Below are 17,981 nucleotides of genomic sequence, written 5' to 3' on the forward strand. Positions count from 1 at the left end.
GCGTCTTTATTGTAACATGTTTCCCTTTTAGTTCTCCCTCGTGTGTGATCCTTTTTGTGTGGGGGGCTGCGTCCTCCCCTGTATGTGTAGTGTGTGTGTCTGCTTGACCTGCCCCGTGTGTATTGAGTTCTGTGTCTTGGTCTGTGTCCCTGCTCTCGTTCTCAGCTAATAAACCTTTTGATTGAACAACTGTGTGTATCGCTATCAAATCGTTACAGTATGATTGCACTATTTGTGATATGCAGGCATTGTACAACGGGGCCCCAGGGCTTAATTTGAGCCGGAACACGCCGGAACATGTTCCGGCACCTCCGACGTTGATTCCGGAACCTTATTTATTGGATCCGTCAACTCTTACGTCAATATAAAAAATAAATCGCGTAAACCAGGGGTCTCAAACACCCGGCCCGCGGGCCAAATCCGGCCCACGACGTATGTCAAAATAATAATGTAATCCGGCCCTTGAGGCTATTTTTAATTGCGACAAACAACGATACTGATTAAAATAGACGATAGATCCAAGTACGGTGACAAATCTCATTTGTAGCCTACTCTGCTCCACTATGTGCTAGACATCCAGAGCTTGATTCAAACCCAAAATCGCTGCGCAAAGTTTTCAGGAAAAACTTGTATTACACGCGAGAAACACAAAGACGTGCATTGTAATGACGCGGAAGCGACGCAGGCCATAGTTTTGCACAAATTGAAGCAGAAATAGGCCTACACCTAATGTTGAAAAACGTTCACGTGTGATGAAGTCTTAGGTAGGCTATGTTATTCATCTATTCTGATTCTGAAGGAGAATATCCTTTTGGAGATTATGATCGATCGTCTATTGACAGTGATAGTCACAGTGCGTCTGTGAATGGAGGTGCGTCTTTGCGTGTATACGACGGTGTCTACTAAGCATACCATGCTTATTTCGACCCTCTGCCCAACATAGCTTGGAGGTTGCAGTGGTAATCGTGATGAAAGTGTCCGTAATGGACGTGGTACAGACAGCAGGGCTAGTAGAAACAGGGCTCTAAAGAACTACAAAGTCACCCGCAATATGATGCGAACTTCTGGGTACTCAGATTACCCGCGATAGAAACTGATTTGACCAGAATACTTTATTGTAGGCCTTGTGGTTTAGTAATACATCACTAAACCATATACATCTTAGGAGTTGGTATACATCTTAGGTGTTTTCCTGTTAATTTGTTATGTGGGTAATATGAAAAAAGGAAAGTAAACCTGCTCAAATATGTTCATCCAGTATTTACTGAAATGTGCATAATTTGAGGTGCTTGCCATTCAGTGATGGGTACATTTACCCCCTTCATAAACTTTTGTTTATACTCAAAGATTTCTACATTTACAGTAGGACTTTATCTCTGACCACTTTCAAGCCATGGCCTTTTGAAATTTTGATATAAAAATCGCCAGGTTTAAAAAAGTTATGAGAGGAAATTATTTTTATTTGGTGTGAAACACACACATACCCGTTTTTATGCTTTTGTTTTTTATGCGTTTGTTTTATAATTTGTATTAATATTTATTTTATCATTATTTTATTTATAAGCTAAGGTTGCTAGCACAGGTGTCTAAAACTAGATAAAAACACTTGCACTTTCTGTTTGCAGTTTTGTGTGGCATTTGAAAAAAAGAACATTGCATTTTCAGAAATAGCCGGCCCTCCAATCAGATGACGTTGGCAGAAGTGGCCCCCAGCTCATTTGAGTCTGAGACCCCTGGCCTAAACGAAAAATAAATAAATTACTGTTTGTGTAGTGTTCAATGTTGATATCTTTCTTATTAGTCTTTAGAAATAGGGAAGACCAAACAGGATACAACAAGCTAATCGAGTATTTGAAAGTGCTTTATCCACAATATTGGCCACAGGAGGGTGACGCGCTGTTCGGGGAGAGAGAAGTTGAGACGCTCTGCCAGCAGTTTTGCATCGATAGCCCGCGGAATGTCATCAGGGCTTTCAGGGAATACCACCTCTACCATCTCCTCCCCATTTGCCTTGTCGGCCCGCCCCTTTCGTGAGGTCATGGATTTCTAAAGGAGGTGTAGAGAAAGGTGTAGAGAGGTGTAAAGAAAGAAGCAGGGTAGTGGAGGCCGGGGGTCTGGATGCTGTATGGGCCATTTTGGACAAGTAGGCCTAAGCTACGGTAGGATGAAATCACGCTTCCACGCTGTATCTAGTTGATCATTGATTACTGGGTGTGGGTGGTCATCATTGCAATATATAACATAGGGCCTACTTTAGCGCCGAGGCTTTTAGCCCCTTGTTGGACTGTTTTGTTGGTTCCCCTGTATCTGCTGTTTTCCCGGTCTGTATGCGCGCTTGTGTGTGTTTGTGTGTGTGCGCGTGAGTGTTTGTGTCTCCCGCTCCCTCTCTGTGACATATTATGTGTCAGTTCCGATGTGTTTTGATTGGGGGGAGGTGTGTGTGGGGGAATAGGTGTTCAGATAAGTATTCAGATGTGTCAATCAGAAATTACTAATCATTCCACACTGTATCTAGTTGATTATTGATTACTGGGTGGTCATCATTGAAAACATTTTTTTTTACATTTTACACCATGCAGTGCAGTGTGTTGCAAGTTCTGAAGTTAATAAACATTGCCCTGGTGTACACACCGCGTTGTTTAGTTTTTTTTAGTCAGAGCTATGTACGCAGTTTTTTTTTTTGTTGTTGGTCCGTAACCTCAAATCCCCGTTTTGAGTCGCCGGATCCACTCCGCCTTTGCGCTCCGGCACCTCCCACTTTACAAATTAAGCACTGGGGGGCCCCATATCCAGTATCATCCTCATATCCAGTATCATCACATATTCACAGAATCATCACATATCCAGTTCATAACATCAATTAAATTAGATATAGTCACCTACAAATGAAACAGTGGGCGCTTGTTTTGTTGAGCAGGTGTTGCATAGAAGCCATAATGAGGCCATATCTGTGTATTATTTGAAATTTTAGGCTATGGTATGTTTATTTTTTCTTCACACAGGATGTTAGTGTGCCGTGGGACATTTTAAGTGTCAAAAGTGTGCCGTGGCACAAAAAAGGTTGAAAAACACTGCTCTAGAGTTCAATTTACACTGCAATGAGACAACTTTGGGCCTTATTGTTGACTGCCTCCAATATTACAATTACTCTTTTTGCAGTCTTCCCTGTTGACACTGTAGTTGTCTTTCACCCAGGACAATGAGGTCTTGTTTAGACCGGTCTGTGGCTGGTGTGTGGTTTAAGAGCGGTGCCGTGTCAACAAGTGGACAAAGCAGTGGAAATTGTGATGGGGAGGCTGGTGCACACACTGAGCGTGGAGATGAGCTGGTTCAGTGGTTTCTAATATTTACTTTTAACAGAAACCGTTCGGCACAGAGCCAATATCACAATATGTTTTGGTCTTTGAAGCACTGGCAGTGAATGTTCACTAAAACTCCAGAGCATGGAAACAAATTATCTAATGCCTCTCTTTCTCTACCCACCTCTTTCCCTCTCTTCTGCTCTCTCTACTTCTCTCTTTCTCTCTTTCTTTTTTCTCTCTTTCTCTGGATGCACAGCTGTGCGCTGGGCGCCAGTACAGGCTGCTCTGCTGGTGTAATTAACCTAGCAGTGGTGAACAGGCACACTGAGTGCTGTGGTGAAAGAGACCTGTGATTGCCAGGAACCAGGTCCCCAATTATTATATTGACTCCAGCAGTGCTGCTGATAATAACAGAGAAACTAAGCGCCTGCACAGATAGTTTTTTATTTTTTTAATTTTGTATTAATCACTCATTTCTATTTCTCACTTTCATCTTTGGTTCTGTCTCCTCTCTATTCTCACTCTTTTTCCTTTCGTAGTCCTTCTTTTATCCTGTTTTTCTAAATCACTCTTTCTTTCTACCCAGCTTTCTTCCCTTCTTCATTTCCGTCCTCCCCCTCGTTGTCTCTCATCAGTTGTTTCTACGCAGTCCTCACTCGCTGATCTCACCATCCTCTCTGCTCTTCAGTGGTCCTTCTCTCCCTTCCTCTTGCTGCCTTCTTCTCTTTCTTCATGCTCAGGGACAGATGTATTAACATGTTAGCACCTATCTGAGGTGTCATTTCAATATAACGTGTGTGTAAAATCTGGCAAGATAAGTATGAACAGACCGCACATGGCTAAAACCTCAATCTACCTGCTACAGGAGCGCAGAATGTCACACCTTTTCTGACTAATGCACATGTATTCATGGGAGGGCTGTGGGGAAAAGTGGGAGTTTGGGGCAAAACTATAGGAGATGTACTAGGAAGGAGTGTCTGATTATGTGTTCTATTGTATGTATGAAAACAACGGGGGCAGCTCATGTCTTCTTGAATTTCCCCTGGGGATCAATAAAGTATCTATCTATCTATCTATCTTTTAACAGATGGTGTAAATCAGATGGCGTGTTTGATGTATGCATGGGAGAAACGTCCAGACACAATGGAAGCAGTATTCTGAGCACTTACTTCACTCATTTGTACCATTTTAAAAGCAGCCTTTACTTTTGTTTTTTATGTTGGTCAGCTTTTCCATGATTCTATTCCATTGTTCTTCTATACAAATGCGATTGAATGATTCCATTCAGTTGTGGACACCACATATTTAAGCGGTTAGCGGTTGGTGACGTGTTAGCGGTTAGCAACGTGTTGATTGCGTGATGAGCCGCAAGTTAAGTACATTCAATGCAAAAGGAAGAAAGGAAGACAACGCACGCTTTCTGCAGAATGCCCAAGTTACTGTTTGCGCTGCGTTCTCCAACATATGCACAGTTGGCCCTCACTCTCATCACCTCATTCACTCCTTCCTCATCATTATGAATCACTCTCTTTACTTATCTCTGTCCTCCTTCTCTCTCCTCTTCTAATATCTATTTTTCACTCTCACTCTTTCCTTCTCGAGTCTCGTTGGTTGGACTCACCGCAGCCGTGTCTTGCTGGAGAGCCTGGGAGGCGAAGCGAGCCACGTGGTTGATGATGGGGGCGAAGTTGGTGGGGCCGTAGAATCGGATGTGGGGGAGGCAGTTAGAGTAGGCCTGGACAATCCCCTCCACACCTGTCAAACAGAGGAAACACACAACAGATGTTAAAAAAAAACAGGGAGATCAAGAACGCCCTTTGAAGGAGTTGTGAGTATCAGCAGCACACCTTTGAAGTAGGGACTTTTGGTTATTAAATAGTTGCACATTTTTACTCATTTTCAACTATTTTTGTTTATCCCTTTTTGAAGAGAACTTCTGACATTGGCCGCAACAAGAGTTAGGGAGCACTTTTATTTAGTAATTAGTCCACAGTCAAATATGGGGGGAAAGCTGAAGTTGCAAACTGTATGGGAATACAGATGTCTCTTCTTCTTACCTGAACAGAACGGATTTGTGGGGTTGAAGTTGATGGCAAACTCGTGGGAAACCTTCAAGTGAATAGCAGAAACACAAGGCACAATTTTCCACAAATCATTCTGCAGATCAGATATGAGATAGGTGCTAAACCACTCTACATGTTGAACCACACTTTCAACTAAGCTGTAGGCCTACTGTTGTGAACTTAAATTGTGTTTATTATCCTACTTCCTTCTCACCCTAAGAGCCAAACACCCATCTCTTCCAGTTAATGTGCTGTACATAAGAAAACTAATTGGCGGACAGGAATACCAATATATTTGAATGTTTACTGACTTCCTGCAGTTACACATGGGCTGTGAAGAATCCTCAGCCACAGAATGGAAAGCCCAGGAGGGTTCCCGAGACAGTTTTTCACTTCAGAGAGTTTATATGTTCTCCTCAGCTGTCAGATCATAAAGACTGCGATAGCTTAAAGGAACATGCCACTGTTTTATTTATACTCATTGTGAATACGCAAGCCACAAGAAGTAATTAGGGATTTTTTTTGGCTTTAATTGCATACCATTAATCAACCATTCAAACCTTCTCATATTTCTCAGCCACCTGACATTCCCTGTTCCTACTGTTTCTCAGCCATGCTTTCCTGTTGTATTGTCTGAGATTCTATCTTGACAGAGCCTTCTGGCCATCATTTCCTTTCTGTAACTGTGCTTGTGACAGGCTGGTAATGTACAGGCAATGTCTTCGTCTGCTCTTTAACCAAGCCGAACAATCTATCAGTTTTTCTGCCTGTCTCCCTCTCTTCCAATCTCCTTTTCATCAGTCCACTGCCATAGCAACCCAGATGGAATGACAGTTGCATAATCACAGTATGCATGTATTATATATTCTCCATCTCTCCCCGTGTCTCTCTCTTCATCTGTCCCTCCCTGTTCAATTTTCTCTTGTGACTTCACTCTTATCTCTTTCCACAGAATTAAACAAACTCTTACACCCCCCCCCCCCCCTCTCTATTTATCTATCTCTTTCTCTTGGTCACACACATAAACACACACACACACACATCAACCAGCTCTCACCTTCCAGTCGGGTGGGAGCTGGGCTCCAAATCCCAGTGCAGGAAACATCTTGTCTCTGGGGAAATAAAACATTATTATTATTCAGGCTGATTAACGACAGCCAATATTCACCAAACTGCTTTAGACCCTCAGTCACTAACATGAGCCGGGTGCCGAGCTCATTATGCATTTTCAGCTAATCACTCAGCACTCATCAAACAGCTTCATCAAGAGCAAATAACATCCACTGAAGTTGTGACATTGACCTGCACTTGTTGTAGTGTTGTGCAGTAACTGGTTTCAGCTCCTGGTTTTGTCTATTCCGCGGCAGGCTCCGAGGCTTGTGTTAGCTCTGATTTAGCTGGTTACTATGACGCTCACCACATCAGCACCATCAGAAATACACACTCAGCCCAGGACCAGATATCTGCCAGGCGTGGGGGAAACTGGCTGGACACTAACAAGTCTTAGTCCTGTTGTTTAATCTGTGTTATATTCAACACAGACTATTAGTGGTGCTGAATCACCCCAGAGTCTTGATTGATCCATTACAGAATTGTGGTCTTACCAATCATAATAATCATAACCAGAGTCAAAGTAATGTAACTAACGAGTCATGCGCCTGTATTATAAATCACACACTTCCAAGTCATAACCACAGCCATGACTTTAATCATAATAATAATCAATCAACACTTCCAAGTCATAACCATAGTAATGAATTGAATCATTATAATAATCATAATCAACACTTCCAAGTCATAACCACAGTAATGAATTTAATCATTATAATAATCATAATCAACACTTCCAAGTCATAACCATAGTAATGAATTTAATCCTAATTATAATCATAATAATAATCAACACTTCCAAGTCATAACCGCAGTAATGAATTTAATCCTAATTATAATCATAATAATAATCAACACTTCCAAGTCATAACCAGTGATGAATTTAATCATAATCATAGTGTTGATATATGTTATATAATCACAGACTTACGAGTCGTAGTCCTGTATGATTTGGCCCACTGCCCAGATGGCAGACAGGTACTCATTGCTGCCCAGTGGGTTGATATAGTGTAGGGAGGAAGACTCGCGCGGGTTCCCATTCGAGGCCGTGAAGTCGATGCCAACCTGAGGGCATGAGAAGTAACATCGAAGGTTTCAAAGGCTGCTAAGCTCAGCGTTTTATCTTCAACTTTCAAAGGGTTTTACATTCAAAGTGGAGGAAACTAATCAAGCCTTGTTCAGAAAATTATTATTTAGCCTTTACAAAATTATCACTACACAATTATTCCCCCATATCAGTTTTGTATTTACATTGATTCCATCCTATCTTTCACACCAAACCAGTTTATGTAACAGGAAAGCTATACATTTGAACAGTGTGTGCGTTTCCCGAGAACCCATGATCTCATAGCTGCCACCTTGCTCAATCAGTAGAGCTGCATGAATAGGTGAAAGTTTTCGGTATAGCTATTGCGATAAGAGATCGCACCCGCAGGCATACTGTCTTTTAATTTCAAATCTGAACGTCATGTGAATGGAATGTAATCTGACAGTGTGCTTCTGGAGGCTATCCTACACCTTCACACCTCACTGAGCCCTCGTCCAGCTGCTACGCCCAGCCGTCCAGTGGGGATCTCTGCTTACTGGGGCACTAAGGTCCCTCTGCTAACCTCCATCTGAGCCTTGCTTACATACGTCCCTAACTGGCCCTGAGGCGAACGCTATCTTTGTGAATTAAAGAAGGAGAGGAGTGTGAATGGGCCAGAGAGGATTTGAGGAGGAGGAAAAGAAACAGAGAGAGAGAGTGAGGGATAGAGAAAACTGGTTAAAGAGAGAGAGAGAGTAAGATAGAGAGATAAAAGAGATAAAAAAGAAACCCAGTAAGAGAGAGAGAGAGAGAGAAGCGTGGTTGAAGATAGTGAGATGGAGAAAGAGATGGAGATAAAAAGAAATGAGAGAAAGAGAGAGAGAGAGAGAGACAGAGAGACACAATGTGAGTGCACAGTGAGAAGGGAGTGAGTGGAGTAGATGGGATATGACAGAATGAGGGTGTCACTATGTTTATGTGACCCTGTGTGCACCCCGCAGGCCTCCACTTCACCAGCCGATGCCCAAGCTGCCCTCTCCCCTCCCCTGCCTCTAAAGCCAGATAAACACAAGGAGACTGACAGCCATCCGCCATTTTCAACGACAACACACTCTCATACACATACTAGCACTGACATCTGGCACTTCCTGACACACAGAGACAGACACACAGACACAGACACAGAGACACAGATACACACACACACACACACACACACACACACACACACACAAAACAAACAAACGACACCAGAGGCGATGGGTAATAGCCGTGAGGAAGATGAGGCTTACAGGTTGACTGACCATTACTGATACTGATGTAAAATGATAACAACATACAACACGCTGTACGTGGCAGCAACATATCCTGTTATTGCCTCAGACCAGCAGCACTGTAAATACACACCACAAGCAGGTAATGACAGCACTATGGCCGTGCATCAACATGATTGGCTTCCCTGACAGCTTTGCTGTGATCACTGGTCTCTAGACCTCTTCCCGCTCAGATCAGCAGAGAGAGAGAGAGAGAGACAGAGAGAGAGAGAGAGGGAGAGAGGGAGAGAGAGAGAGACAGAGGGAGAGAGAGAGAGCGAGAGAGAGAGCCCTGAGTGTTGGCAGAGCAGTGTATCGCCTGCAGAAGTACTGTAATAACAGAATGAATAAGATCCAGGCTAAAGCTGATTGAACGCCGTGCCACAGAATGAGAGAGCTATTTTCTGCATCGCCAAAATGTCTGCGCTCTTGTACAAAGACCCAAGATTAGCGCAGCTCTGCTATGGGCTGTCGAGGATTTGGGTGAAGGTGGGGGTAGAAGTGGAAGGGGTGGGGGGGGGGGGAGTAGAATTTGCGCTTAACCAGTAAATCTTGCCCGAGCCAATATCAGACGCTGTTAATCTTAGAAAGAAATAATGTACACAATTTATCCCACATGAAGATGGGTCTGAGGGCAACATTAGTTCTATAAAAGTATTTTTTAAAACATAAAAAACATGGCTGGAAATATCAACCATTTATCAAACCAAAGCTGCTAGTGGAGATTTCCATAAAGAACGAATAACTCGCAGACAAAACAATACTGCAGCACAAAATAGCTCACTTGCCACTATTTCTCAGCCACTGCCCAGACCCTCATCCTGCCCTAAACTGGCTATGATCCGGCCTTGATCTGGCTTCCCTCTGGCCCGGTTTTGGCGCAGAGGTAGCTACTATCTAGGCCACTGCTCTCTCAGACCATTTCCATCAGGATCTAGCAACCTCTTCAGCATCGTCTAGGTTTGTTACTATAGTAACCTCAGCATTTTGTTGCTCTCCTTTTGCACTCTCTTCTTTTAGACCGAGCCACTGAAAAAGGTGCAATGTTATATAAAACCATCGGCACACAGCTTTATACACTCAAAACTCTACAGAATGTGGCCAGGGAGCTAAAAGGGAGGCTTCCCAAAATCACATCAGAATAGAAAGAACTGGTACTCTACCAATGCAGCAAAGTGAAACATCTGGACAAATCAACAAAATTTCTAACAATGTATAGTGACAATGTGTAATGCAACAATACAGTATATGTGATAATGATTGGGTTCAGGATATGTCATTTCTTACAGCGCCCATTTTTGTTTACTAGGGAGAGACCAGACTGGCTTTAGTAAGAGGAACAAAACGTCTCAGCATTGTTTGTTGTAAACATCCTGTTTATGTTAGCTCATAACGTGATGACAAACACAAACATACACACACACACACACACACACACACGCACACACACGGATGAATGGACACACACACACACACACACACACACACACACACACACACACACACACACACACACACTCTTCTGCCTCTGACAAAAATACTCTTGTATGAGATCACTGCAGTATTCACTGCATCCCGCCTAGCTATACAGACGGACTTCTCCACATGAACAAACTGTTGATGCCACTGTCAATGCCAAGTACAAACACACACACAGAAAGTCACAGTATTTCGAAAGAGCAGCATAGACAGACACAGATATATAACAAATGATCAAATTATTTTTCTTCATGACCATAGCCACACAGCACAGCAGTATGAGGGTAAAGGGTCGTTCACTCCAAGAATGATACCTATAACGATTACAGCAAAAAGGTACTGCTTGCTAAAATGAATGACAACGTCAACACATAAACTATGGCGATAACGATTTGTGATGTGTGGACGTTGTTATTCATATTAGCTAGAGCAACACTTTTTTGCCGTTATCGTTCTAGTTATCATTCTTGGTAAATGTATTGATTCTCAGTAGGCGTGTGAAGATGGGGTGAAGTGTAAACAAATGAGGTCATACTCACAGTAAACATGAGCTGACAGCCCCCCAGTATGTAGTCTAGGAAGGTGTAGTCTCTTGTGATCTGTGGGCAGATCATTGTCACATATCAGGTCAACACCATTTCACCCATGCATAACCACACCATTTTATCCAAGCACATACGTGGCTACTGTATACTGCACAGTTTTCATGACTAAACCCTCCTTTTGCTACCCTGGGAATCTAGAGTTCTCTCGGAAGCATTTGCTCAGCGAGAGACTCTGGCAGTGAGTAATGATGCACGTAACTTTTGCCTCTTGCATTGCGGGGAACCAATCACATCTGTGTATCTGATATAGGTGGGCCAGAGGCGAGTGAAACAGATGACAGTCGTAGTGTTATCCAATTGTATCAAAGTCCGGAATCAGTCAGTTAACATTGGTCGTATAGTGTTATCCAACTGCATCAAAGTCCGGAATCAGTCAGTTAACACTGGTCGCATAGTCTTATCCAATTGCGTGCAGTGAGATTTTCAAATGCACGCTTGGTACCGCCCCTCCAGTTGGGCCATTACATTATTCGTGGCCAGACCATTAATCTTTCAGATTTGGGTCTGGAATCTCCAGGCTATCCTTTTGCCACACATAATACATAAATGAACCATGGAAAAGGGCAATAGCAGAAAAATAAAATAGTCACACATAATGCTGGCAAGCAATGAGCAACAGGTTGTCTCTATGGCATGGGCAGGTTGTATTGTCCTGCCAATGCAATGAGCAACAGGTTGTCTCTATAGCATGGGCAGGTTGTATTGTCCTGTCAATAATTGATGTATTGAATGGGGATTTAAGGTTAGTATTTTAATCTGAGGCAGCGAAAATGGCACCCTTGCTGGTTTATATTCTTAATATAAAATTCAATTAAAAACGGTTACTCACAGCTTGTATGGAGCTTTACAGTGCATACATAATGTGTTTAAATGAGGTTCTTTTTATCCACATTTTGTGTTTCAACTCAAATGCTCAGAGTAAGCGCACTAATTGCATCTTAGGCAAGAACTGTCTTAAATGTATTTGTTCAAAGGGATTTGTCTTCTTCTTCTTTTTTTTACCTTGCAAGACTTCACAACGATGATCCCAGAGTTTTTGTAGTTCTTTTTCTTCTTCTGTTTCTTGGGATTAATGCATTCAAACTCAACCTGAAATTGGAGAGTAATGTTTTTAAAATCTCACATTATTATTTACTCACATTTAAATTATGTTACACTACAAGGGCATGCCAGACCACATCAGTATGAGCCTACAAATCCAGCATAACAACAACACAATAGTGAAACATCATGGAATTAGATTGCCATTCAGACTGGGCACACATGGTTGGAGATCAAATGTTCCTCTGTTGCCTGAGGAAAGACATTATCTTTGGCATCCAAAGTGAGTCATCATTTTAGAGTAGTAACATCAGACACACAGGTTGCCACGATGTGTGTAAGTCTCTCACTCTGTGTGTGCGTGTGTGTGTGTGTGTGTGTGTGTGTGTGTGTGTGTGTGCATATGTATGTGTGTGTCCATTATGCATATGTGTGTATGAGCCTGCATTTGCATGTGTGTGCATGAGAGTCTGTGTGTGTGTGTGTGTCTGAGAGAGAGAGAGAGAAAGAGAGAGAGAGAGAGAGATAAGTTACTGAGAGGGACTGACAGGGAAGGAAGCTGATCCACACACACACACACACACACACACACACACACACACACAGGAAAGCTATACATAAGCTTCACAGAGTCATGTTAACCATGAGGAACACCACACATCGGTGTGTGACTGTAATACACAGTCACGTCAGCCATGACAAACCACTGCACATGTGTGTGTGAGTGTGTGTGAGTGGAACACGCTTCCTCACTAATGCGTGCTGTGCATGCATGCCTGCTTATGCCAAGGCACATCACCACACACACTGGATGCCTGCACTAGTGAACAAGACAAGCGTTTAAAACTGATTTGCATCTCAAAAGGGCCTGTTATCTCAGCCACACACCCCTCCCCATATCCCTCTCTCCCTCCCTCCCTCTCTCTCTCTCTCTCTTTCTCCCTCCATTATTTCTTCCACTCCTATTCATTCTCTGATTTTACTGCTGGAGCTTAACACACAACACTCCCTGGGATTTACACACCACTCTAGTGAATGAGGTGTCTGTGCAGTCCTCCATGTTGCTTCCCTAACGTGAACTAGCCACATCTGCACAGCTAAGATACTACAGCAGAGATACTGCACGCACTGGTGTCAATGATCCTTCACTTAAAGCTGCTCTTTATCTGAGTGGACAGAAATCAGTGTTGCGCGGGTTTGGTTACAAGCGGCCCGCGGTCGCCCGATATTTTAATCAACCCGACCGCAACTCGGACCGCGAATATTAATTAGGACAAAATTATACCCGACCCGCGATCCGACCCGCTTATTTACAAAATGTGTGCTTTTGGTTATAGTCTGCATGCAGTGTGACAGTAGGCCATTTCTGTAAAACAAACTAATTTATTTAGGCATGCAGAACATAATGTTTGCGTAGGAGAGAGAATGAGAATAAGAGCGCAAGCACGCACGCAACCACCAAGGATTAGAACACTAGGATAAGATTTGAAGGCCATGGACATACATCTTTCTTTCGAAAACAGAAATGGTGAGGCAAGGTAGGCTAGAGAGATACATTGCTGGTCAAAACGTTAGCGTAAGAACTGGTTTATAATGCTGAATGAAGCACAAAGCTTTACAAAAGCACATCCACTGTTTAAAGTCACAAACACAACGAACTGTAACTTTTATGCATGCGCGAACCTATACATAGGATGTGTAGTCTGTGCCATAACATTTATTCCTGCAGGCTGCCCGTTTTGGCTGTCATATTTTTAAATGGCTTCGCAAGAAGCAGGCCTACATAGACCATAACTTACTGTCATCTTCTTTAAGAACTTTTCCCAACATTTCCCATAGCCTATATCGCTTTTCCTGAAGGGGTGTCTATTATTTTTAACTCGCGTCTTCAGCTTCTTTACTGCTGACTTTACTGTAGGCCTATTGATGCTTTACTGTATTGATGCCAGCCTTCTTGTGATATTTTAAGTAGGCCTAGGCCTATTTGTAGAAAATATATATTTAATTAATTTTAACTGACCCGCCCGCAAATGACCCGAATATCATTAAAATATTTTGTTTATGACTCATAACCGCGGGTGACCGCGGTCATCCGCGGGCAACCGCTTAATTTCGGGCAGACCGCGCAACACTGACAGAAATACACTTTAGCCATGTTGTGCCACTATTGAATGGCCAGGGAGGAAATGTGGATCATTAATGAAGCAGTCCGTGACTGTGGAGAAAGGGTATTGATACTGTATACAGCTGCTACTGGAAGAAACTGGAATCCATGCATTTCCACTGAATTATTTTTGGAATCTGATCCCTTATCATACCTGTTCATTCTTACTTGTTGCTCGACTTATCGTGACTAAATTCAAGATGGCTGCAAACGCTAAACTTCGTGAAGATACTGTCTGTATAAATCATCTTGTAAGTAAACTACCAGTGCTTTTTCAAAGTTCTCAATGTCTCGTTTTAAATGTCAGGGCCCTCGGAAGTCTACCAATGAAGTGTGGAGATACATTGAGCCTCGTAAATGTGTGTAAAACAGTGATTTATTTGCATGGCTAGCCCGATGCCGAAGCACCACTATTGAATAAGCTGTTGGTAGCATCGGCTAACTAGCGCCAGATTTTGGAGTGCAGGGGACAAGCTGAGATGGGCTATGAGACATACGTTCACACTCGGTATCATGTTTCAATACACTTTAGGTCAATATCACACCGGAATTCTCCTTTAATGACTTGTACGGAAGGTGACAGTAGTGTAACGGAGGCAAACTGAGCTAGCGTGCCAGTTGCCCGTGTAAATCCTTACACCCCTAACCTTAAGAACGCTTCTAAACGCTGAGTTGGAAGCCTGAGCTTTTAGCTCAGTGGTTAGAGCGTTCGACTCCCATGCCGGTGTGCGGGTTCGAGGGCCGTGAGCGGCGGACGAATAACGACCTCGGTTACAGTAGCATGGATCTGGCTCTGATCTGATACGGCTAATGAAGACCAGAACATCGGTCTCTCAGCACTCATGGAGCACTGGGCTGATCTTTCAAGAAATGTAAACAAACAAACAAACAAACTTTTCCAAAAATAAGGACGCGAAAGAGAAGCCGGATACCTGCCCTTCCACCACACCCACCTCCAAGGAATTCTGAGCTTCGCTCATCTTGGTGACAGTGGTCTGAAACTCTCCAATGAAATCATGGCCTCCATCATTGTCATAGTCGTAGCACAACACCTGCAAAACACACAAGACAACACTGTACATGTTTCCTCAGCAAGAACTAGAGAGAAATGTCTAATATTGCTGTACACATTTTGTAGACTAATGCGTATTGTACAATTTTCTCATTGTGTTTTTTTCATCATGTTTGTTTTTTCCTATTTTAATACCTTGACTATAAACTATATAAATAATAGAACGAGAAGGAGAAAATACAACACACAGTATGAGAACATCTGATGAACCACACAACTGTGGTTCACATTTAGTCTGCTAGGCATGTTGTCATGTGACAGACCTTAATGTTTCTGTCCACATCGCCATTACAGAGTGAGATGAGGGGCACAGTAAACGATTTCCAGACTGGATCCAGGGTGTTCTTTATCACCTAAAGACAAACAACAGGTTCAAAATGAAAAAGCATGTTGTAGCTGTATCTTAGCATCTTAATAACTACATAGCATGTAGGCTACATGTATTCCATGTCATATGATAGCATAATTAGCATAACTACAAAGCATAACTGCATTAACTGCATAACTCTGAACATCTGAAGTGCAGACTGCATAGCACTTCAGCCAAAAGTATTTGCATCGCCTCTATTTGGGGACATGATAAATTGCTGACTGTCCATCTTTAAGCAGTCTGCTGTGGACTCTGGGCATGCAAAATACATCTGACCCTTTATCATCAGGGTCTGGTGATGCATCCACTCATTCCTCTCTGGCATGACATTAGCTCCCCACACACATGGGGTCAATCATTGTTGGGTGCATGACAAATTGGCAGCCCAGTGTGGTGCAGTTCTGGACATGACTATTTCAGAGAACCAGAAGGGTGAATTATGAAGCAAGGCTACTGGCTTACACAGGTAACTTCAGGAGTAACACCTCATCTTCAAACAACATGCTACTTTAGAAACAATAGCTGCTTAGTGCAGTGTTCAGTGGTTAGGCTACTCCCAAAGTAGAGATCAGTGGTTAGGCTACTCCCAAAGTGACCCGGGTTAGCCAGCTAACTCGCAATTTTGTCCAACCCTCAGGCGCCTGAGAGTGATGATACGTTCTTCTGTTACCTCTGTTCTGTGGACCAGCATCCATTTCCCGTCATCACCCTGCTTGTGGAACTCGAGGTAGGGGTCAGACTTGCCAAAAAAGTCCTAAAATTCACAAGGACAGAGTCAGATAACAGAGTCACTGTTGAGTTTACCTTTCTATGCGACATGTCAGACAGACACAGAAGTTCCAAACTCCCACCTTCTTGTCCAACTTTCTCCCACACATATTCAGAGTTATTATTCTGTTGTCGGAGAGCTCTTGGGCAGTTATCTGAAACAGAAATAAAACTTAGCAATGCTGAAACTGTCCACTTACTGTCACATTGGTTAGCGCATGGGCAATATTTTACTGTAAGAACTGTACAACAACAACAACAACAACAACAACAACAACGACAACAACAACAAATTGAAGCTAACACTCAATCTAACACAGTAGCTAATAGAGTCTGGAGATCTCACCGTGATTGCCCCCTTCCCAGCAGGCTTGCCATTGGCTAAGATCAGCGGCCGCTGCAGCTTTTTATTGGACACAATCTGCAGGTAGAACAGTACAGTGAGTGACTAGATCAGTTCTGTGCATGGGGAAGTGATGATGACTGGAGGGACTCATTGGGGAAGTGGTGAATGAGGGTATTTGGCATTAAAGGTTGTATCAGCGATTTCAGGCCCAAAAAAAGGCCCAAACATAAATGATCACATTCATCTAATCTTTCCTAACGATCCGCTAGCTACTTGCCCCATAAGCAGACCGTCAAAAAAACGCGTCTCTGTAGGCAGCCTAGGCTCCGAGATTTGTACACAAAAACAATTGCTACCAACAAGGGTCGGCAACCACTCAAAGGCAAAATAAAGTGTTTCAACCAATAACTGATGAGATGCGCGTTTAGGAGAGTTTCAATTGCACGGGAGGGAGGGGGAGGGAGTAGCGAGTTAGCTCTCTGTTTTGTTTGAACATCAACAGAAGTGACGTTACCCCGCCATCCGACCTTTAACAAGTGAAATCCATGATTCGTCGTGAATGAGAGATTTTGGCCCATTCGTCCCCAGGTAAGTATGCTATTATCAGTCAAGGGGTAGGCTATTGGTTACTTTCACTTTCAGAAGCAGGTTCTACAAATGAAAAGTATAGCATACTATATACTGATCCTAATACCAGGCTACTGCTGCACAAGCAGGGGGGATGATTAATAAACTCTGACTTAGTCTCAGGTCACGGTGTCGAGTCATAAAGTTCCACACAAAAACCTCCATCTTGTGTTCTTAAATGTTAACGCTACCAAGCTCTTTGTTAGCAGTCTGATAGTTATTTTATAGAGAAGGACCTGATCTGAACCTACCACTCCCAGAGTGCAGGTGAACTCGCCCAAGAAGTCGTGTTCGTGAAGCTGAGCACTGCACTTGTCCTCGTCAAACATGGCGAACTTGAGCTTCTGCACCTCTTCGAAGCGGTAGTCCACCTGGAACTTCACCCCAAACACAGGGTTCAAATTGTTCACGGCAGTCTCCGTCCGACCAAGCTGCCCAAAGAAACAAGAGGTCAAAGGTCAGAACAAATGAGGGGGGGGGGGCAGATATGGGGAATAGGACTGGGCATGACATGACATGGATTCAAACCCAGAACAGTGTGGGTGCTTAGGCTGCATATGGTAAGGGATACTGACACTGCTGTGATGTGATGGCTAACAATGACGGATTACGATTATCCACAGTCTTTGCTGTCCACACAGTATGAGGAGAGTTTATAGGCTTGGTTATTCACTCTTTTCCATTAGTAACCATT

The 17,981-nt window shown here is 43.1% G+C and overlaps 1 protein-coding gene across 2 annotated transcripts in view; it reads right to left on the reverse strand.

Annotated features, from left to right (window-relative positions):
* cpne2 (copine II) overlaps positions 1 to 17,981 on the reverse strand; it is a 40,281-nt gene that overhangs the window by 14,405 nt on the left and 7,895 nt on the right. For both annotated transcript variants that reach the window (XM_042109925.1, XM_042109926.1), the window contains exons 3-14: positions 17,539 to 17,718; positions 16,661 to 16,735; positions 16,398 to 16,469; positions 16,217 to 16,300; positions 15,440 to 15,529; positions 15,058 to 15,156; positions 11,902 to 11,988; positions 10,834 to 10,893; positions 7,407 to 7,540; positions 6,423 to 6,477; positions 5,360 to 5,411; positions 4,924 to 5,057 (exon numbers count right to left, since the gene is read on the reverse strand). In XM_042109925.1, coding sequence (XP_041965859.1) covers positions 4,924 to 5,057; positions 5,360 to 5,411; positions 6,423 to 6,477; positions 7,407 to 7,540; positions 10,834 to 10,893; positions 11,902 to 11,988; positions 15,058 to 15,156; positions 15,440 to 15,529; positions 16,217 to 16,300; positions 16,398 to 16,469; positions 16,661 to 16,735; positions 17,539 to 17,718 — 1,122 coding nt within the window. The remainder of the gene's footprint in view (positions 1 to 4,923; positions 5,058 to 5,359; positions 5,412 to 6,422; positions 6,478 to 7,406; positions 7,541 to 10,833; positions 10,894 to 11,901; positions 11,989 to 15,057; positions 15,157 to 15,439; positions 15,530 to 16,216; positions 16,301 to 16,397; positions 16,470 to 16,660; positions 16,736 to 17,538; positions 17,719 to 17,981) is intronic.

This window comes from Alosa sapidissima, chromosome 11 (genome assembly GCF_018492685.1).
Source record: "Alosa sapidissima isolate fAloSap1 chromosome 11, fAloSap1.pri, whole genome shotgun sequence".
Taxonomy (NCBI): Eukaryota; Metazoa; Chordata; class Actinopteri; order Clupeiformes; family Clupeidae; genus Alosa; species Alosa sapidissima.